This window comes from Rhinolophus sinicus, chromosome 2 (assembly GCF_057876585.1).
Source record: "Rhinolophus sinicus isolate RSI-liver-muscle chromosome 2, RSI-T2T, whole genome shotgun sequence".
Lineage (NCBI taxonomy): Eukaryota > Metazoa > Chordata > Mammalia > Chiroptera > Rhinolophidae > Rhinolophus > Rhinolophus sinicus.
Genome location: NC_142502.1, coordinates 114,602,588 through 114,623,169, shown reverse-complemented (window position 1 = coordinate 114,623,169; position 20,582 = coordinate 114,602,588). Strand labels below are relative to the sequence as shown.

Genomic DNA, 20,582 nt, shown 5'->3' with positions numbered 1-20,582 from the left:
TATCTTTCAGGTCAAAAGAGCCATTTCTACAGCATTTTCCTTAATGACTGCCCCGTGTGTCACGCGAGATGCTCATTTCACCAATGCCTTGGTCGGGGTGGCCATCAGGACTGTTTCTGGTATCATGAATAATGCTGCCAGGGTCATCCCCATCACGTAGCAATATTCCCCCACCTGCTCAGCCTCGGGCTGCCTCTCAGTATTGGGCACACGGCCATTTAGCAAACAGACCTGTGTAGACACATCTCTGGCATAGCCTGCATCAGTTCTTTCAGCTGTGACTGGATGGGGCATTGCTGGGCCAAAAGGCCCGCTTTGTCGGGATTCACCCTCCCAAAGGATTGTGCCTGCCTGAGTGGCCCCTTGGAGAGCCACTCTGGACATAGCCCGGTGGCCTCTCTGCTCCGTTGGCCTGGCAGTGGGCGCAGGCGTGACCTGAGGGGACACAGCAGGCCAGAGAGAGCTGGGGGAGGAGTCTGGGTCCTGGGCCTGTGAGGCTGATCTTGCCACCCATGGAACAGAGCTCCCTGGGGGGCTGTTTTCCCAGCCCCCAGATTGGGCTACTGGATCTGGGCATGGAATATACTACTTGAAATTGGGCGACCCTAGATAACCCAGGGCCACTGAATGTGTCCCTTACCTGTCTGGGAAGCAGCCCTCCCAGGAGGACCTGAGGAGGGGTGAGGGGCCCAGGCTCCCACCCCAGGCTTCTGAGGGCGGGTCTGACCAGGCCCTGCCCCCCTACTCCAGGCCTCCGCCCTGTCCTTCCAGCGCTCTGGGCTGGCACCCAGGTAGCTCGGGAGCCCAAACCCGTCGGGCCAGTTTTGAACGCCCAGGGACGGGAGATTGGCGAAGGATGCACGGCTGGCCCCGCGCTGCGACCACACTCTCTGCCGCCTGAGACCCGCTCCTGCCTGCTCCACAGCCACCGGCGACCCCATGGCGCGCGCACCGGGTCTCCTGGCGCCCCTGCTGGGCCTGGGCCTGGGCCTGGGCCTGATGCTGGCCCTGAGCCTGCCGGGGTCGTGGGCAGCGGACTGCGTGTCCCTTGGCCCGGCTGCGCACCTGACCTTCGTGCCAGCGGCCAGGTCCCGGTGGCTGGCCCCTCGCGTGCGCGCGCCGGGCCCCCTGGACCACCTTTACGGCACCGTGCGCAGCTTCCTCTCCGCGGTGCAGCTCAACCCCTTCCCTACCGGTGAGTGCGCCCTCCCCCGGCCGGCCTCGGGAGGGATTGGGTCCTAGCCAGCACGCTTATTGCCCTCCACTGTGGGGCGCTTGAAGGGCAGGGTCCCCAGCAGTCTCCACTTCCATCTTCCTGCCCAGGGGCATCTCCTGGAGACCCCTCCAGTACCTCCCTGTGCGACCTTGGGCGAGCCCCTTTTCCTCTCTGAGCCTGTTTCTCCATCCTAAAATAGAGGAAATTGTATTAGAAGTTCCCAGAGACCTGGCCAAGATTTTCTCTGGGTCTAGTGGTGCTGGGGGTTGAGGGCGGGGGGGACTGCAGGGCCCCCTCAGCCTGTCCCCTGTCTGTTGACGGGAAGGGCTGCTGGGCCAGGCCTTTCTCTGCTTTTAACCAGGCTGGTGGCTTCCTGCAGCAGGGCCCACCTGTAGGGAGGGCTTGGCCAGGCCTCCCCTCAGCCACAATCTCCTGTGGCAGCCCTGAGGCCTGGGCATGATGGCACTGGGCTTTGGGGGTGGAAGGAGCCTCTCTGGAATGCCCACCCTCACCTGGCAGTGGGGGAGGGCACAGGGGCAGGCAGTCGCTGTCCCCCAGCCCCGGCTTGACTCTTTCCGTAGAGCTGGTGAGGGCCCTGCTGAATGAACCGGCCTCCGTGAAGGTGGATGAGGTGAGGCGGGGCCCAAGGGAGTCCAAGGCAGAGCCTGAGAGGCAGAAGTAGGAAGGCCCCTCAGCTCCGCCCTCCTGGCTGGCTGCCACCCAGGGTGGGGTCTAGGGCATCCCTTCTCCTCTTCTGTGATCGCTGCAGTCGCAGGCCTGATTTCAAACTGCAGCTCTGCCATTAACGCCCTGGGATTTGCAGGGAGCCCCGAGCTCCCTGGAGGGCACTTTCCTCAGCTTTAAGTGCTAAACAACAATAAGGACACGTGCACCTCACATGGGCTCAAGGACATGCATAAAAGTGCCCCTCCGTGTGCACCCCTGCTTCTGGTTGCCCTCTGGTGTCCGGTGGCGTTAGCCAGCTCCTCTGCCCTGCCGCCCTGCCGCCCTCCCAGGTTGTGCGATACGAGGCAGGCTACGTGGTGTGCGCTGTCATCGCGGGCCTCTACCTCCTGGTGGTGCCCACTGCCGGGCTCTGTTTTTGGTGTTGCCGCGGCCACCGGCGCTGTAGGGGCCCAGCGAAGATGGAGCACAAGGAGCTGGCCTGTGAGCGCGGCACCTTCATGACCTTCCTGCTGCTGACCACCCTCGTGCTGCTGTGAGGGGCGCCTGAGTCAGCGGGAGGGGTGAGCAGGGCCAAGGTGCCCACGGGCATCCAGCGAGCCCCTTCCTCCACCCTTGGCCTGCAGGATTGGTGTCGTCTGTGCCTTTGTCACCAACCAGCGTGTGCACGAGCAGACGGGCCCCAGTGCCGAGGCCGTGCCACAGATGCTGCTCAGTCTCCGGGGTCTGGTCTCCGATGTCCCCCAGGTGAGCACCGAGTCATACTTCACTCTCACATGCCACCATGAACACCAGCCCCAGGCAGGACAGAGTGCCCAAGGGCCTCGGGAAGGGCTGGGGAGGGACCGGAGGGGGCCATCGGGTGACACGATGACAGCCTCACGGCTCTGTGCGCCTAGGAGCTGCAAGCTGTGGCACAGCAGTTCTCCCTGCCCCAGAAACATGTCTTGAAGGACCTGGATGGTGAGGATTACAACCCCAGGCCTGCCTTGAGGGGCCCTCTCCTCTCATCCCCTCGTCCTGGGCTCCACCTAGGACACCGTCACAGGGGTGGGGATCGGGCCCCGCTGGCAGCACAGCAGCCACCCTGGGCAGAGCCCTGTGCCTGGCCTGGGGAGGCCTGAGGGCTCTTAGCTTCTGGGGGCCAGTGTGCAGCCTGCCCTGTGCTCTCCAGACATTGCCACGAGCCTCGGGAGCACGATCCACAGCCAGCTCAGGAGCACGGTGTATGACATGCTGGCCTCACTGCGCAACCTGGGCCAGGGTGAGCGAGACCAGCGTCCTGGGTGGTATCTGGGAGGCGCCCCACCTCACTCAGCCCTGGATTTCTCTTGCTGCCTCAGCAAGCCCGGCCCCTGGCTTTATCCTGGGATCCCCTCGGGCACTTAGCACACATCCTGCCTTAACACGTGGCCTGGGGCTGTTTCCTTGATAAGACAGAAGTTGAAATGGGCAGGTCCCTGTGGCTGGGGGGAGGAGGCCTGTGAGTATGAGTCAGCAGTGGGGACTGCTCAGTGCAGGTGTGGGTGGGGTCCCAGCCCTGCAGGTCTCTGTGGACCACCTCCGGGCCCTGAACACCACCCTGCTGGAGCTGCAGGACAGGCAGCAGGACCTGGAGCGGGCCCTCTCTGTGTGCCGTGAGCGACTCCGTGACCTCCTGCAGGAGCCGGGCTGCCGGGGCTGTGCGGAGAGCCTGCGCCAGGCCGGTGACCTGGAGCTGGGAGCTGATTTCAGCCAGGTGCAGGCTGGACACAGGCCCTTAGAGCAAGGGGTCCTGAGGCTCCGAGGGGCCCCGGGCAGCCTGGGTTCCGGTGTTTCCTGAGGCAAACCCCACCCCCTCCACACACCCAGGGCTAATGATGGCCATCTTGGCTGAGGGGCAACCGCTTTCCTGGGCTATGCACTGCACCATGACATCACGTGTATCAGCTCCTTGAGTTCTCACTGCCACCATGGCAGGAGGGCTGTTCTGGTCCCCATTTTGCACACGAGGACACTGATGTTCAGCGACCTCTGCCCCCCATCCTCCCTCAGGGATCGCTAGCAGGCCTTCGTCATTACCCCACTTTCAGGTGACCCGTGTGGACGATGTCCTTCATCGACTGAAGGACGTCCCAGAGGCCAACTTCTCTAGCATGGTCCAGGAGGTGAGTGCCTGCCTCTGTCTACCTGACTTCTCCCTCACCTGCTTGGGAGCTCACAAGTGAGGGGCTTCCGTGTCCCCCTTTTGGGGTGAGAATGCAGTTAAACCTAAGACTTGGGTCAAGTCAGGGCCTCACCTGTCACATGGCACCCTGGGCTGGAATCTCCTGATGCCAGTTCTCAAGTACACACAGCCTGGTGGGGGAGGCAGACCTGGAACTCAGAAGCAAGATCCAGGGCTCTCAGGGGGGTGGTAAGGGGGTGAGCATGCAGCTGAGCCCTGGGGGGCAGGCAGGCTCCCCCGGGTGGAAATGGGCTGAGGTGGAGATGCAGCGTGAGTCCACACCTATGACCCAGGCCCTGGAAATGCCCACGTTGGGGAAGTAGTGAGTCAGCGGTGCTGGGAGGCTGGAGCAGAAGGTTTCAGGAGGAAGGAAGTGGGAGCTGAGGCTGGAAGAGTAGGTTGCAGCTGGACTTTAGGGAAATCGATCTGGCGGGCGTGTGCAGGATGAATGGAGGCGATGAGAGGATGGCCGGGAGTCTACTGCAATGGGCTGGGCGGGAGGGCTGGGGATGAAAGGAGGGGTGTCCGAGGAGCACGGTGTGGAGTTGAGTCAGGCTAGGCCCAGGGAGGGGAGAAGAAGCCATCGACCCAGAGAACAAAGGGGAGCCTGTCTCCTGACTCCCTGAGCTGGGAGCCCTAAGGGGGAAGCTCTCCCTGTGGGCCTGGTGATGTCGGGGTTCCCAAGCTGGGATACCAGGCAGAGAGCAGGAGGCACAGCTGTCTTTTGCTCTGGCAGGAGAACAACACCTTCAATGCCCTCCCGCTCCTGGCTTCCTTGCAGATGGCCGATGTGGTCAAAGGTAAGCCCCTGCCCAGGGGCGAGGCTGGCTGCCCAGGTTGCCACCCCCACCCCACCCCTACCAAGAGGCTGTTGAGAGGAGTGGGGCAGTGAGGATGGTGAAGCCTGTCCTCTTGGCTGGGCCTGGATGGAGAGTGGGTCCTCTTCGTGGGTCCTGTCCATCCTTCTCCCTGGGCCCCTGGTGCCTTTGCCGTCCCATAAGTCCCCACTGCTTTGGGCAGAGCTGAAGAAGGCAGTGGCCCAGCAGCCTAGAGGGCTGAAGACACTGGCCAAAGCGTTCCCAAACTGGGAGGCAGCCTATCGCTGGAGCCAGGCCCTGGAGAAGGTGGAAAACAGTAGCCGCCCCTACCTGAAGGAGGTGCAGAGATACGAGAAATACAGGTGCTCGGGCCCTGCGGGGTTGGGGTGGGAGGTGGGCAACTCGGGTAGGTAACCCAGCCTCTTGGCTACCGGGCTGATTCCAGCCCCCATCAACCCCTGGTTGTACTAAGCCTCTGCCTCCTTTAAGCCAAGATCCCATGTTGCTTGGGCCCCTGTGTCCCCACCTTGGCTGTGTGCCCTTAAGATCTGAGCCTGGGGACCCCATAGGAGCAGGGAGGCTCTAGGACGTGTCCACATCTACACATCTGAAGCCTCAGCCTTGGGTTTAGTGGCCCCACTCAGCCACTAGGTCCTATGGCAGCCTGTCCCTTCCCAGTGACACCCTCACCCTTTCTGTGGCAGGTGGATTGTGGGCTGCGTGCTGTGCTCTGTGGTCCTGCTCGTGGTGGTCTGTAACCTGGTGGGCCTCAACCTGGGCATCTGGGGGCTGTCTGCCCGGCAGGACCCCAGCCACTCAGGAGCCAAGGGCAGAGCTGGAGCCCGAGTCCTCAATGTGTAAGAAGGGCTGCAGAGAGGGGTGGGGTCTCTCTGTCCCACCGGCACCAGGTGCCTCTATGCCCACAGACCGCTCTGTGTGGCTATAGGAGTGAGTCCCAGGTGTCGACAGATGGGGTTTAGCTTCTGGTTCTGGCACCGACTCGGTGGGTGGTTCTGGGCCAGTTATTAACCCATCTCGGCCTCAGTGTCCTCGTCTGGCAGGTCATGACTAGCCATGCCAGGTGGCCTTGTTGAGGGCCGAGCTCTGGAGCTGGTCACTTTTTATGCCCTGGGCCCAGAGGGGGACAGTGCCAGGGTCAGCCAGGAAACTGGCGATTGGGTGGGGATGGAGGCAAACCTGGGGGGCACAGTCAGCAGTTCTGACACCTGACCCAGGTGGCGGAGTCCTCCAAGTTTCTCTCCCCAGCGGTATCTGCCCTGGGGCCAAATCGCTCACCACCTGGTCCAAGGTGTAGGTGGGGACAGAGGGTCCCCCTTCTCACCCCGCCTCTCCGCCTTCCCCAGGGGGGTGTGCCTCAGCTGCCTCTTTGCTGCACCCCTCATCCTCCTTGTCTTCTCCACCTTCCTGGTGGGCGGCAACGTGCAGACACTGGTGTGCCGGAGCTGGGAGAGCGGGCAGCTCTACGAGGTGCGTCTGCCCCGCCCTGGGGCCCAGAGGAGGTGCAGGGCGATGTGAGCAGGGCAAGAGCGTTAGACGGAAGTGGGCGCCACAGGGGCAAGAGGGAGAGAGGCACGGGGGAAGGATGGACGTAGCCCAGGAAAGACAGAAAACCACCAATGGGTGAAGAGTGGGAGACAGCCTGTGAGGCCCTGGGTCTGGGCAGAGACCCCCAGGGTTGGCACCCAGACCTGAGCCCCTCTGTTCTGGTTCCCCAGTGCTTCTGGCAGGTGAGCCCAGATTGTCTGCTGCAGCCCAGGCTGCCCCCATCCCCGAGATTCATGGGAAGGGTCCCTGCTGGGCGTTAGGGCCCAGGGTGATTTGAGTGGGAGGCGGGTTTGGAGTTGGAGTTACAGGGATGGAGTTACAGGGATGTGGTCTCTGCTGAGCCCGGGTAGCACTGCAGGGCCCGGCCCTCCTTGCTCCAGCTCACTTCCCCCTAACCCATCTCCAGTTTGCTGACACCCCAGGGAACTTGCCCTCGTCCATGAACCTGTCCCACCTTCTTGGCCTGAAGAAGAACGTCAGCATTCTCCTGGCCTATCAGTGAGTGGGAAGCCTGGGCGGGGCCAGCGTGTGAGGAGGGGCCGAGGTGGGTGTCCCATCCAGGGATGTCAGCCCCCACCAGCCGTCCCGGGCTGTCTCCGATGCCCATGTTTCCTCCCCAGGCAGTGCAGGGAAGGCGCTGCGCTCTGGAGGGTCCTGCAGCTCAATGACTCCTACGACCTGGAGACGTACCTGGATATGAGCCAGGTAAGGGAGTCTTCCAGAAGGCTGTGGGGGCCCCTCCTGCAGATCCCTCTCCTCTGGCCTTGCTTCTGTGGTGGGACCATCTCCTTGCCCCTGAGAAGCAATTGAGGTGCCTCAGGGGCAGAGGCCTCAGGTGCCAGCTCAGGGCCTGGTCCGGGGCCCGAGCCCAGGAGGTTTCTGGGGTTCCCAGGTGCACAGGTGAGTGCCTAGAGTCTGTGACCAGCTCTGAGCACTGTGCTCGAGTAAATGGGACACAGCTGAGGTGCTGGTGACAATGAGTGAGAAGCAGAGGGTGTGTGTGTCCTGACTGGGACAGGCCTTGGCTGGGATGTGGCAGTCAGGATGGGGTGACAGTACAAACGATGGTGAAGAAGTTGGGCACCACAGGGGGAGAGCTCCCCCAGGCCCCTTGCTGAGCTCACACAGCCAGGAGGGGGTGGCGGGATTTGATCCCTTAGCCCTGGACTTTGCCAGAAGGTGGTGTGTAGAACTGCAGAGGTGGATCCAAGCAGACAAGAGAGCTGTGGGACACAGAAGGAAGAGCTAGTTCACAAGAGGGCATGTACTTGGGTAGTGGGTTCTCTTGACAGTGCGTTACCTCCTTTTCTCTCTCCACGCCTAAGGGAGACTGGGGAGAGGTGCCTTGAGTCCCAGGGCCCCTCGGGAGGCCTTCCCAAACAGATCCTGGGAAAAGCCACATCTCCCCTCCCCACCCCCAGCACGCTGACTCCTGATTCTCCACCCTCTCTGAGACCCTTCCAACCTCCTCTCCAACCCACCAGCCATTCTCAGCCCGCCAACCGCTTAGCCACGTGGTCCAGATGTCAGTGCCAAGTGCATGTGCATGCCAAGTGCCAAGTGCATGCCTTAAACTGTATAACCAGGGCAGTTTGAGTGAGGCCTCAGCTTCCTCCTCCTGCAGCGTGTCTGAGCAGATGAGAGGCCCATGAAGCAGGCGATATCGGGGGGCTAGGCCACAGACGCTGCCCATGGATGAAGGCTGCCCAGGGAGGGCTGCAGCAGAGCCTGGGCAGAGGGGCTCTGGGCAGAGAGCCATGGCCCCCCTGGGGAGGGATCTCAGCCCCGGTGCTGGGAGGGGAGGGGTCCAGCTCACACAAGAGTCTGGACAGATGGGGCTTCAGGTTCAGAAGGACTAGGTGGTCCGCAGGGGCCATGTGGCAACATATCAAATGTGATCTTGTGAGCGCTTGTCCTCAGGAAACGCTAAGGCGCTAAGGAGGCAAAGATGAGTGTGATGAGGGTGCTTTCGGGGGCACCAGGACAGCTCTGCTCGTCTTCAGACATCTCCCATCCCGTCTGTTACTGAGGCCTCTGAGACAGGATTAGTCCTTTGTCCCCCTGGGGAAGAAGGAGCGGTGGGCTGGGGACAGGAGCAGAGCTGAGCTCCTTTCTCTGACCTGCTGTGACACCTCCGGCCTCAGTTTCTCATCTGTTAAACACCAGGGCTGAATGTCATGCCCTCTAAATCTCCAGCAATGGCTGGAAAATGCTGAGCGTCCCTTTTTAAACTGTCTTGGAAATATGATTGTGTTCATTCATTCATTCATTCATTCATTCTCTTTTCCACACTCAACATTGTCTTGTGCCCACCCCATGTGAGCCTTTGCTCGAGATACCGAGGGTTTCCTTCAGAATGGGTGGAGCTGATGGCAACAGACAAGTGCACACATAAATAATGTCATAGCGACAGGCTCTCTGAAGACCTTGACACAGGGCAATATGATAAACACTGGTTTGGGAAGCTGTTTTGTCCTGGGTGGTCAGGAAAGGTCTGTGTTGCTGTCCAGTGGCCAGATAGGTGATGAAGAAGATTGGGGCTCAGTGGGGTGGGTTGGAGAGAGGGACAAGGGGGAAGCCTGCTGGGGGCCTGTCTGGGGCTGGGAGTGTCAGGTTGGGGGCTCTGGGTATCTAGAATATCTGGGGACGCCTTCCCCAGGACAGCAGCTCTGGGGTCCTGGCTCAGTGGCTGGGCGTGCCCCCACCCACTCCTCTCCCTCCCAGTACACGGCCAGCCTGGAGCAGGAGTTACCAAACCTGAAGGTGGACCTGGAGAGCGTGGACCTGCTGAGCCCAGCTGGCCACCGGGACCTGCGGGCCCTGCAGAGCAGCGGGCTTGGGGGCCTTCAGTACCCTGGCTTCCTCCTCCAGGTCAGCAGTGGGTCCCCCGGCCAAACCACCGCAGAACACACCCACAGAGGAGCTGGGGGTGCGTCTCACCTTGTCCCGGCCCTCTGTCTTCCCTTGGCTCCCCCATATGTCCCTGGGCCGTGTCCCCAGACTACGTGCCCCAGGCCTGTCCTAGTGCACCCCCATCCTGATGGAGCGGAGTGACTGTGTCCCCATCCCCAGCGTATTGCTTGGGGAATCCTAATGGAAAATGTCTGACATATGTCAAACCCTCTGTGGCTGATGCGTCTCAGCAGACTGATCTGGTGTGCAGTACTTTTGAAAAGGCTGGGAATTTGGGGCCGGGGAGCTGGGGTTCATTCCCTCGTGGCCTCTCCATCTGCCTGCAGATCCAGAAGCCCGTGGTGAACACCAGCATGGAGAAGCTGGCCCATGAGCTTGAAGAACTGGCCCAGACCCAAGTGAGAAAGGAACAGGGCAGGCAGGAGTCAGGGCGAGACCTGGGTGGTGGGAGAGGGTGGGCGTGGTTGGACCGGGTGCGGGGGGTGGGGGGGGGGGGGGGAAGGAGGGCAGAGGCAGGGGATTGAGGGCCCCCACCAGTGAGGCTCGGGGTTCCCCACAGGGCTGAAGGGCAGGTCGTTCAACATGTCTGGGCCTCGTTCTCTCCATCTGTAAAGATCAGATGAAGTAACTGGTCCAATATCACACAGTCAGACAGGCATTTCTAAGTGCTCATTGCTTGTGGAATCCGCTGGGACAGGCGCCCTAAGGACGGCGTGGGAAAAAAAGAGCATTTTTGTATTTGTAAATATTTAGACTTTGAAACATTTTTTCCCAGACATCATACAGACCCCACCTGTTTCAGTGGATGCCACTGCCGCTCAGACAGGTTCTGTGGCTGACTTAGGGGCATCCAGCGAGCTGGCGGTGGGCCTAGAACTTGGGTGTAGGCCCCCCAAACCCAGCTTGGGCCCAGGAGGCCTCGGTTTTCCATCTCTGAGCCAGCACTTTGACATCCCTCAGCCTGTCTGCTTGAACGGTTTTGTAAGGGATATGCTGGCAAAGGCTGTCCTGTCCTGGGCACGGGGCCATCTGTCTCCTTCCCCTCTCAGGGCAGTTCTGTGCTGGGGAAGCAGCTGCAGGAGGAGGCCCATAGGCTCAGAAACCTCTACCAGGAGAAGGTCCTGCCCCAGCAGAGCCTTGTGGTAAGTCAGGAGGCCCAGGGAGAAGGGGCCTGGGGGGGAGGGCACGCAGGGAGCGCACAAGGAGGAGGCCAGCGCCCGCCCTCCTCCTCTCACCGCCCCCATCTATCCTCCGCAGGCCAAGCTCAACGTCACTGTCAGAGTGCTGGCATCCTCAGCACCGAAGCTCCAGGTGGCTTCTGGGGATGGGAGGGTGGGTGCAGCAGGCGGGCAGCTGAGGGCGGGAGGAAGAAGAGGCCCAGCTGGCTTGGGACCTCATCTGCTCTGCCAGTCCCACCGGAGGTGGAGGGCTGGAGTGGGAAGAATTCGGGGTGGGTGGGCAGGTTTTTGAGGACTACCATTTTGGACCTTTGTGTCCTTATGGCCAAACTTAGTATTTGTGTGTTATATGTTGAATTAACAAATGAGTGGCTGTTCCCTGACTGAGCAGGTCTCCTCTCCCCCAGCTGGAGACCTCACGTGTCATGGACAGGGTCACTCATCTGAAAGGAGAGCTGCCTGCCTGGGCCACCCGTATCCTGAGGAATGTGAGTGGGGGGTGGAGGGGCTGCTTCAGAGCCAGAGGTGGGTAGAAAGGCTGAGGTGAAGGGCTAAGGCTCACAAGGCTCACGCCAGGCCTCTGTGCCAGCCTTGTCCCCTCAGTGGGGTCCCCAGGGGAGCCAGCTCAGCCTGTCCTGATGGTGCCAGACATAAGGGCTTGGGTGCTCGTTCCTGAGCCTCCTCCCACCCCAGGGCTCGCTCTCTCCTGCAGGAAAGTGAGTGCTTCCTGACCCGGGAGATGGGCTACTTCTCCCAGTACACGGCCTGGGTGAGAGAGGAGGTGAGTGGGGCGCACACCCGCTCCTGGCCTCAGAGCCACGAGTCATCACTCACTCCCTGTGAACCAGCCATTCACCCTGCTCTGCACCTTTCCCCGCTGGGGATGCCCTGGGCCTTCAGGATGGAGCCCAGACTCCCAAACCTGGCAGCCACACCCCTGTTCACTGGCTGGGATCTGCCCACTCACCCTCCAGCAGCGCTTCTCTGAGGCCTGAGTGTGAGTGGTGCCAGCTGTGACTCCAGGACGTGCTGTCCACACCTCACCCCCATGCCCCTCTTGTGCTGGCCCCTTGCCCAGCCTGTCTGAGGGCAACCCTGCCCCCAAGCCTACCTGCTCCTGTAGGCGCTCGCTGACCCCAGCCTCTAGGTGTCACACGAAGCTGGTGGGACTTTGCTTAACCCTGAGTGTGTGTGCATGCCTGTGTGAGTGTGTGCACACGTGTGCACCAGGCACACACATGTTGCCTCTCAGTGAATGTGACTGAAAGCACAGTGTCGGACACATAGTAGGGGCTTAATACAGCCTGGTGCAGGAAACAAAAAGGGCAGGAGCTCAGCCCGTCGGTGTGTCCTCATGTCTCTGTGTTCCTGCATGCATGTGTCTGTACAGCTGTGGCCCTGGGTCTATCTGTGTCCCTGTCAACCCCTGTGTCTGCCCATGGAGTATGCACTTATGGGCCTGGGTGTACTTGCCTCATGTTGATGCCACAGGTGACTCAGCACATCGCCACCTGCCAGCCCCTCTCCGGAGCCCTGGATAACAGCCGTGTGATCCTGTGTGACATGATGGCTGACCCCTGGGTGAGTACCCCCAGCTCATCTGGACTCCTGGGTGGTGCTTGTGAGCAGGGCATGAGGTGAGGCGAGGTGCCCCCAGGCACGCTCTCCAGCCCTCCCCTCAGCCCTGAGAACACCCCCCCAGGCCCCTCCCTGACTCAGTGGGGTGCTGGGGTGCAGAGCGGCAGGGAGCAGTGGCCGCCCAGCCCCGTCAGCACCCCCATGCTGTCCCAGAATGCCTTCTGGTTCTGCCTGGGCTGCTGCGCCTTCTTCCTGGTCCCCAGCGTCATCTTCGCTATGAAGACTTCCAAACACTGCCATCCCGTCTGGAAACGCCTCAGGTGAGGGGGCTGCTGGGACCCAGGAAGGCGTCCTCCCAGCCACCGCGCCCCAGACCCTGCCATACCCCTCCAGAGACGCCCCAACCCACGGAAGCTCATGCTGGCCCTGAGGAGTCCCAGGGCCAGGGAGTTCCTCCGTGTCATGCCCCGTATCTGCCAGGATCCTGTCGCCCCCGGAGAGCCTCTGAGGCAGGAAGATCGGGTCTCCGGGTTTGTCCCTTTGTGGGGCTGAGGGTCTGTGCGGGGGCCACTCACACTCTTTCTGTGACACCACAGCTCCAGCAGCTCCGAGGAGACACAGCTCTTCCACATTCCCCGGGTCACCTCCCTGAAGCTGTAGGACCTCCCCCGTAGGTGAGTCCCCCACTTAATTCCTTGGTGCCAGGGGTGGGGGCGTGAGTGAGGAGGAAAGGATGGGGCTGGATCTCGGGTCTCTAGGGCCCAGGAGAGCAGGAAGGTTGGGGGACTTGGTGGGGTCTGGATGTTGGGTCTGGTCCATCCAGCAGCGAGACCAACAGGCCCAGCTCTGCTGCCTCTCCCTCTCCCTTACCTGTCTCGTTCTGAATCCATAACAGGGTTTTCTAGCTGCAAGCTGATGCCCGGGGCTGCCTGCCTTCCCCTTTGACTTGGCCCAGACCAGAAGATTTCTCTTGCCCCCTGAGCCCAGGCTGGTGTCCCCCAATTCCAGCTTCCTGACCCCATCCCATCCCCTGTCTGCGCATGACCCCCTTCTTTCATTCTCAAAAACACACATAATTGTTGCCGAGCTACACAGCCAACCCAGGTGTCTGTCCCGTCTCCTCCTCACTGTAATGTGTCAGCACCAGGAAGACGCTGTTCTCCACCTGTTAGAACCTCTTCCTCAGCTTCTTGGGAGGGCGGGCCCTGCCCACCCTGCTCTGTCACCACCTGCCCCTCTGCCTGCACCTGCCCACCCACTCCTCTCCAGTGTCCTGGCCCCCATCCTCACCTGCCCTCCCCACTTGCCCCAGCTTCACTCTGCCCCCTCCCCCAGGGAAGCTCTGCCCTTGTCCTTCCATTACCTTATCTCACTACCTGCTGGACCCCAGGGACCCCTCCTGCCTGACCAAATTAATCAGGTAAAGCCACCAAGCAGGCAAGGGGCCACCACTGCCTCCACCGGGACCCTCCACAGACCCCGGCCTGGATTGCCTGGCCCCCTAGCCGGTCTGAAGGCTGAGCCCCTTGCCTGCACCCTGTGTTGGAAACAGTGCCACTGTCCCTCAGCTCCTCTCTGAGCACTGGCTCCCCGGGAAGGGACCTGGGATATGGGCTGGAGGGGGCCTCCCCTTGGCTCCCCAGAAGGAAGCCCCACCCAGAGAGATCTGGTGGCGACACAGGCGTTGCTCTGCGGTCCTTATTCCTTCTCCTGTGCGTGTGGCGTAGGTCATCCCTGGTCCATCCCTGTGCCCTCTTTGCATGCTGGACCCTGAGTTCCAGAAGTGGGAAGAAGAGGAGAGAGAGGAGGAGACGGACAGGCCCTCCTATCCATTATAGTGCTGTCACTACCCATGCCTTGGCCCTGGGTCCTTAACACTAGGTCTCCCAGCTTAGGGCCCTGTATACAGTTGGTGTTTAATGAGTGTTTGTGGAAAGGAGAACCTAAGGCCTCCTCTGGCCACAGGCATCCAGGGATTCCCCCAGAAATTAGCAAGTGGGGAGGGGCCCACCCAGCAGCAGCAGACCTGGGTCTGCGTGCCCACTCTAATGCCTGTTGGGGGCACCTCGAACATGTTATGTGGCCTCTGGGCCTCAGTTTCTCCATTTATAAAATAGAGAAGGGTCATAGCCTCCTCACAGGGCTGTGAAAAACGTGACAATGCGTGGAAAGCCCTTGGCCGGGGCCTGGCGCAAAACACATGCTCAAATGCTGCTACTTCCTGCCATGACTGCTCTGGGCCGGGGGCCAAGAGCCCGGGGCCTGTGCAAGGGGCTTTCAGATCGTGGTGTGCCGAGTTTTGGGAGTGTCTGTGTTTAATTGCTTCTTACAAACCAGCTGCTAGGTTTTGCTGCTAGGAATAGGATGGCGCATACATGCCATACTGTCACTGTTGCAGACACACGCTTGCACCAGCGTCCCTGAATGTACCACAGTTGCCTTTTCGGCTCTGCCCAAAGATTTCTTCTCATTTCTCATCTGTCGCCCCATGCAGGGAAGTTATAGCGTCCTGTGTTTTAAGTATGAAATTGATGGGAAATTATTAAAAAATCATTTTCAGCTCTCTATCAAAACTGCCTCTTATCTTTGATGTATTTCAGCATATGAAGCATAGTTACTTTAATAACTCCTACCTCAGAGCCTCCATGAGTCTGTTTCCAGTGTCTGTTGTTTCTGTTGGTTTGGTTTTGTGTGATTTTTGATTGAGTCCCACACATTATATCCGACACCTGTAGAAATACTTTGAGCTGTAAGATGAAGTTGTTTCCCCCCAGGAGGGTCATGTTCACACCTGGCACGTGGCTTGGGGTGTAGCAGCCCAGGACGGCTTCCCTGCCTTCTGGGGCTGAGACAACTTGCAACCCCTCAGAAGGCTGACCTGCTTCCAGTTCATCTGTATTCTGGGGGCCAAGCCTTCAGGGCTCCCAAGCCCCAAACAAGAAAGGTTTGCAGGCACCCCTCCTCTTGGTTGGCCTAGTTTTTACGTCCTTAGCCCCAGAAGCTGTTGACACCTCTGCTCAGCAGATTGTATCTTCTGGGACCAGCGGGACCCTGGGAAGAATCGCCCCACAAGCCAGGCACACGTCTCTGGGTTCCTTCCTTCCCCCGATCTTGGCCCTGTGATTCCTCACTGGCTTGTTTGCTCCCCAGGACCCCCAAGCAGATATACTAGTTTTTTGGAGCAGCCTTTGAGTTGTCCTAGGTTGGGGACTGAGTCCAGTGGCCTAGTCCACAGTGATCAGAACTAGTAGTCCTGAAAAATGAACTCAATGTCCCCTGTGAAATAGGAAAAGGCTGCCTGTCTTTGAACTTAATGTCCAGAAATCTTGGCACTGCCACTGCCTTTTCCAAGAAGCTTACTTTGGAGAGTATTACTGTAAGCTCTGGTTACCTGGGAATGGTGGTGGCACTTGGCAGGTGACAGCGAGAAAGAAATAGCCACAGAAAAAAATACATGACACATTTCCTTCATTCTAAAATGCTGGGATTCTAAAATGCAAATCCTACTTTATGTGTGAAACAAAGTTCCTTGGTAGTCACGATCTCATCTGTTACCACGACATTAACCGAAGGGGTTGGGGACCACCCTGTCACACGTTAAGAAAACAGCTCTCAGAAGCCACATGGCTGGTTCAAGATCTGACAACTTGAAGTCCAGCCAGGTTTTGGGTTCAGGGCCCCTGGTCCTGTGGCCCTGGAGGTTCCTGGGCACGCAGCCAGTCCCCATTCCATGTGGGGGTGTGTGTGGGGGGCCTGTGTCCAAGGAGGTCTGATACAGGTGTCCATGCTGTCCCTGTGGCAGGGCAGAGGACGGATCGGAAGCCCTGCGAGTCCTGCCCAACGTCCAGCTCAGCCATCCCAGAGCAAAAGTCCCTTTAGGCCTGAGTGGCAGATTCTGCCAAAGAAAGGCCACATGGGCCAGGACGTCTGCAGTCCCACATGGGTCTGAGGTCTCAGTGGCTGGCTCAGGTGTGCAAAGCAAGGGCCGCGTGGCTGGGGTTCTGCTCAGGCTACCTGAGGGGACAGAGGTGACATTTATGGAGCTATGACTGTAAACCAGAAAATGCTAAGCAATTCACATAAATCCACTGAGAGTCTGGAACTGCTATTTACCTATTTACAGCTGAGAAAACTCAGGCACCGAAACTGACGGCAGGCTGAGTAGACACTTCCCCAAGGAATCATCGGATAATTGGGGCATTTCAGGCAACATGGAATTCTCCAGGTCAGCCTGAGGTCCTGCTCTGGGTGGTCACGGAGAGGCCCTCCCTATATTCCGCTCCCAGAGCCCTGTCTCCAGGCCCAAGTGCCAGGGGCCAGCCCAGTACACACACCCCGCTGCTGGAATGAAGCCCCTTCCCCAGGTGCCCAATCTCCTTGCAGTGCGTGGACGTCACCCTCCGGGAGCAGTTAGCCTTCATCCATCGTACAGACGTGGACTGAGCCCCGGGCAGCAGAGGCTGGTGTGTGCGGAGACACGACTTCTTCCAGCCCTGACCTCTATCATGAGCTGCAGAATTTACATGCTGGGACCCCCACCGCACTGAGAGGACCCAGGAGTCAGGTGTTGAGGTTAGAGTAGGGGATTTGGGGAGGTGAGCTGAGCCCAAGGAAAGGGACGGGTGTCCTCTCTTCATTTCAAGCCAGAGGGAAGGAGGGTATAAAGAGCCCCCAGAGAGCTTCACAGGGTGCATCCCTGAGGGGGGAGAAAGCCACTGGACTGATGTCTCCCCCCACCTACAAAGTCTACAGGGCGAGACGGGCTGGCTGCTTTGTGGCCCAGAGGAGGGCCTCAGGTGAGGGGCAGTCAGAGGGGCCCTCAGGCCCAGCGCGGGAGGCTGCCTGGAGAGCCAACAGACCTCCACAAGAGGGCGGAGCTGCCTGGGGTGTCAGGCTCCTGGCTCCCTTGAGGCCCATGTGAGAAACCCTAGCGGGGGGGTAGGGAGTGCCCAGCAATGGCCAGGCCCTGAGGACCCGTGGGGGTGCTCACAGGATGGAGGAACAGCTTTAAACCTCTGCCAACCCAGCACACAGTTCCAGGGGCTGAAGGCCAGCTACACAGTAGCCACTGCCACTGCAGGCCCCTGGCCCACCTGAGGTGGCCAGGACCTGGGCCCAGACTGTGCTGTGAAGTGGCGGAAACATGCGGTCTTTCTCCCAGGCAGCATCCCGGGTCTGCCAGGTTCCCACCCAGCCACGGGAGGGAGGGTGGGCAGCGGGAGAGAGTTCGAGGGCCAGTGGAAGACTCGGATAAAGCTGCATCTGGTGGCTTTGCAGTTGCACAGCTGTGCTTTCTCACGGTGACAAGGAGGGCTGCAGCATCAAGGGAGGGCTGATTTTCAGCAACAGACGTTTCTTGAGGTCCACATGCAGGGTGAGACCACCCTCCACCCAAAGGGGCTTTCCTCATAGGCAGGGGCTTTTGGTGGGCCAGGACCCAAACCTTGAGAGTACTGAGCACCTCTCCCTCCCTCCCTCTCTCTCTCTTTCTCCCCCTCCCTCCCTCCCTCCCTCTCTCTCTCTCTCTCTCTCTCTCTCTCTCTCTCGCTCTCGCTCTCGCTCTCGCTCTCGCTCTCGCTCTCGCTCTCGCTCTCGCTCTCGCTCTCGCTCTCGCTCTCGCTCTCGCTCTTTCTCCTTCCCTTGACCAGGGATAGGCAAAGCCAGGGCCCAGGGGGAAGGTACAGGATGGGGGTCCATGGAGCCAGGTTTGGGGTTCCCAAGGAGGAGGTTTGGCCATGGGCCTGGATGGAGGGGATTGCAATAGGCAGCAATGGAGGAAATCCAAAAAGACCCTAAAACCTGTGGGCGGGGGTGCTGTGAGCCCCGTGCCAAGGTGGGATGGGCCAGCTGAGATGGCTCACCACTCAAAGGCAACATAAGGAATCTCAGCCCGCCCCCAAACTTGAATTGACCCCTCCTTTTTCCCCTCTGATGTCCCCCATTGTCATCCCCACCCCCGGTGTGAGGAGACCACAGCTGAAAGCCATCTGGCAGTGTCCAGGCAGCCCTCCTTCCGTTACCTGTGTTGGGTCTGACACACTGCCAGGGAAGCTTTGGAAAGTCCCAGACCCTCTGAGGGAACGCCTGCCCGTCCCACGCACGTGCCACAGCCCAGCTGGGCACTCTCAGGGGTGGCCTCCAGCTCCATTCCTACCTGCCCTGGGGAGGAAGGGGGTGGGGGGTGGGCAAGGGTTACAACAGGGCACACATGCCCCAAATCTGTGTTTTATGAGGGGCACTCCTTGGCAGCTGCAGTGGGAGGTTCTCAAGGCCCAAGGGCACGAGGGCCTGGGAGGATGCAGTTGTCCTGGGCCTGGCCTGTCACAGCTCAAGGCTCTTGAACTGGAAGGAAGTGTCTCTGGGTCATGGAAGTTCAGTGGGTGTGCCAAGTGGCGGGTGGGTGCCTTCAGAGCACAGCGCTGGTCTGAGGGTGGGACAGAGGAAGTCCAAGCCCATGGCTTGATGGTAAGTTCCCAAGCTGGTATGTGGAGCCTGGGAGGTGGGGCAAGATCTCAGCCGTGCTAGCTTTGGAATGAAAGAAACCGGCTTTGTCACTTTCTAGCCTATGACCCTGGGCACATCCTTTAACTTGCTTTGGTCTCACTTTCATCACCGCACGGAGACACTTTCCTCCCAAGGCAGTGCACTGTGAAAACTTAAGTGCTCAGTGAGTCTCTTGTGGGAGAGTGCTCAGAGCCAAAGGCTGGCACGGACGGCCTCTGACGACAGCTGCAGCAGGGGCTTCCCACACCTCCTCCCAGGGCCCAGACAGCTGGGTGGCCTCCCGCTTCAGTGGGTCAACGGTGCCAGGCCACTCTCCTCCCCTGTGGATCTGAGAGGTAGAGCTCACTGGCTGGCTAAAAAAAAAAAGAAGAAGGGCGTGCCAGCGCCTGGTGCCCGCTGCAGAGGAGGGTGTCGCAGGCTCTGTTTCCATGGGAACCACTGGAACAGGCTGTCACTGGGTGCAGAAAAGGGAAACTTGGCAGAGGTTTTGGGCACCTGGCTCCTGGGTGATTTCCCTGGGGGCTGAGCAAATTCCCAGGAGTCTGCCCCCCTCCCAAGGAAACTCAGGGGCCCTCACCCCTTTCCTCCACCCCCTAAGAGATATGGTGAGGTCCCTCAGCCACCCCCATGGGGTTCCAAACTGGGACACAGGCAAGGACAGATGACAGGCTACCTGGGAGAGCCCCCACATCGTGAGACCCCATGTAGGGTAAAAAGGAGGTAATTAAGGGGGGGGATAGATGAAAGATGGAAGACCCCTGTGTGCAACCCATGTTCTGTGGCCCTGGTAGCTGTCACCACCCCTGCATGGTGAACCCCTATTTGTGAGGCCATTGAGGACCAGAATGATGTCCCCACAGGGAGGATGCCTTGGACGCCAGGAGCAGCTGAGGTGGCAAGAGGGTCTTGACTGCAGGCCCCTCCACAGGGTGTCCATGAAAAGGGCCCGCAGGACTGGACAGGGGGCAGCAGGGAGAGGAGGGCTGCCCCCTCCTGGCTCCCCACCCCCATTGGGGCAGAAACTCACATCAGAGCTCCCTTCCCCCAGGTTTTCTGGACACCCCTCCCATGCACCCTCCCCTCCCCATAACCAAGGGGTGAGGGGGGAGGGAGTGTGTGTGTTAGAAAAAGAGACGGAGCAGAGGTGGCACAGGGAGAGACACTCCGTGACAGGCAGAAAGGACACCGAGAGAGCCAAACAGGTGGGACTTCAGTACTTCTTTGCCAGGCTGAGAGGGCAGGATTAGGAACCAATAATACAGAAAGTGGGACGGTGGCTGGGAGAGGGAGACAGAGACGGGGAAAGAGAGGGAGAGACAGAGAGAGAGGGGGAGAGAAGAAGGAGAGAGAGAAAAAGAGAGGGAGGGAAGGAGGGAGGGAGGGAGAGAGAGAGAGACAGACAGACAGACAGAGACAGAGAGGGAGAGAGAGGAGAGAGGAGAGCGGGAGGGCGGGGAGGGGAGGCAGAGCAGAAGGGGTGGAGCAGGTAGAGACAGGCAGGGGGGAGGGTGGGCAGGGGGCGGGCGAGGAGCCTCCAGTCCAAGCAAACATGAGGCAGCTGCCAGCTCTGCCCGACAGTCCTGATCTCGTTGGCGGCGAGGAGAGGAGCCTGGCAACAGTTTCCTTCAGCGCCCCGGATGCTTCGGGCCAAGGTAGGCGCCAACAGGGCAGGAGGCTCGAGGGGTGGGGGCTGGGGCTTCTGGGGTTGCCCTGGACCAGGGAGCCTTGTGCCCATTCCTTGCTGTCCCCTGTAGGGTCACTTTGAGGAAAGTAAATGTTGGGGTATCCTGGCTGAGAGGCTAGACTCCTGGGGCCCCCTTTGGATGGGAGAGGCTTTAGGGGTTTGTGGGATAGAAGCTGGACAGAGGAGGGGTTTGGGTCAGCCACATGGCTGGTCCTGCTCAGTTAGATCTCTGGGG

The 20,582-nt window shown here is 60.0% G+C and overlaps 2 protein-coding genes across 7 annotated transcripts in view; both read left to right on the top strand.

The window, feature by feature from the left end:
- Positions 1-806: 806 nt before the first annotated feature.
- PROM2 (prominin 2) lies at positions 807-14,732 on the top strand. Of its 4 annotated transcripts, XM_019725862.3 has the most exons (24): positions 807-1,195; positions 1,798-1,847; positions 2,233-2,435; positions 2,527-2,647; positions 2,800-2,863; positions 3,075-3,164; positions 3,439-3,638; positions 3,973-4,047; positions 4,843-4,906; positions 5,127-5,286; positions 5,629-5,781; positions 6,289-6,412; positions 6,897-6,988; positions 7,111-7,195; positions 9,215-9,361; positions 9,730-9,801; positions 10,453-10,545; positions 10,661-10,714; positions 10,989-11,069; positions 11,294-11,362; positions 12,073-12,162; positions 12,373-12,479; positions 12,756-12,833; positions 13,055-14,732. In XM_019725862.3, the coding sequence occupies exons 1-23, from the start codon at positions 940-942 to the stop codon at positions 12,817-12,819; spliced, it is 2,514 nt and encodes an 837-aa protein (XP_019581421.3). In that variant the 5' UTR covers positions 807-939; the 3' UTR covers positions 12,820-12,833; positions 13,055-14,732. The 4 variants fall into 4 exon arrangements, with proteins under 4 accessions (XP_019581421.3, XP_088652068.1, XP_088652069.1 ...); XM_088795942.1 differs by lacking the exon at positions 3,439-3,638 and having other exon boundaries at positions 3,935-4,047; XM_088795943.1 differs by lacking the exons at positions 2,800-2,863; positions 3,439-3,638.
- A 5,068-nt stretch (positions 14,733-19,800) lies between these two features.
- The window catches only part of KCNIP3 (potassium voltage-gated channel interacting protein 3), a 68,814-nt gene continuing 68,032 nt past the window's right edge, over positions 19,801-20,582 (top strand). Inside the window, exons 1-2 of one of the 3 annotated variants that reach the window (XM_074332519.2) lie at positions 19,801-19,865; positions 20,242-20,315. In XM_074332519.2, coding sequence (XP_074188620.2) covers positions 20,301-20,315 — 15 coding nt within the window. In that variant the 5' untranslated portion in view covers positions 19,801-19,865; positions 20,242-20,300. Of the gene's footprint in view, positions 19,866-20,064; positions 20,316-20,582 lie in introns of those variants that run through there. The other 2 variants (XM_019725869.3, XM_019725868.3) reach the window with 2 other exon arrangements.

Coding starts and splice junctions, on each gene's coding strand:
- PROM2 (XM_019725862.3), top strand. CDS start 940: ATGGCGCGCGCACCGGGTCTCCTGGCGCCCCTGCTGGGCCTGGGCCTG. Junction 5,287..5,628: donor CAGAGATACGAGAAATACAG/GTGCTCGGGCCC, acceptor TTTCTGTGGCAG/GTGGATTGTGGGCTGCGTGC. Junction 12,480..12,755: donor CCCGTCTGGAAACGCCTCAG/GTGAGGGGGCTG, acceptor GTGACACCACAG/CTCCAGCAGCTCCGAGGAGA.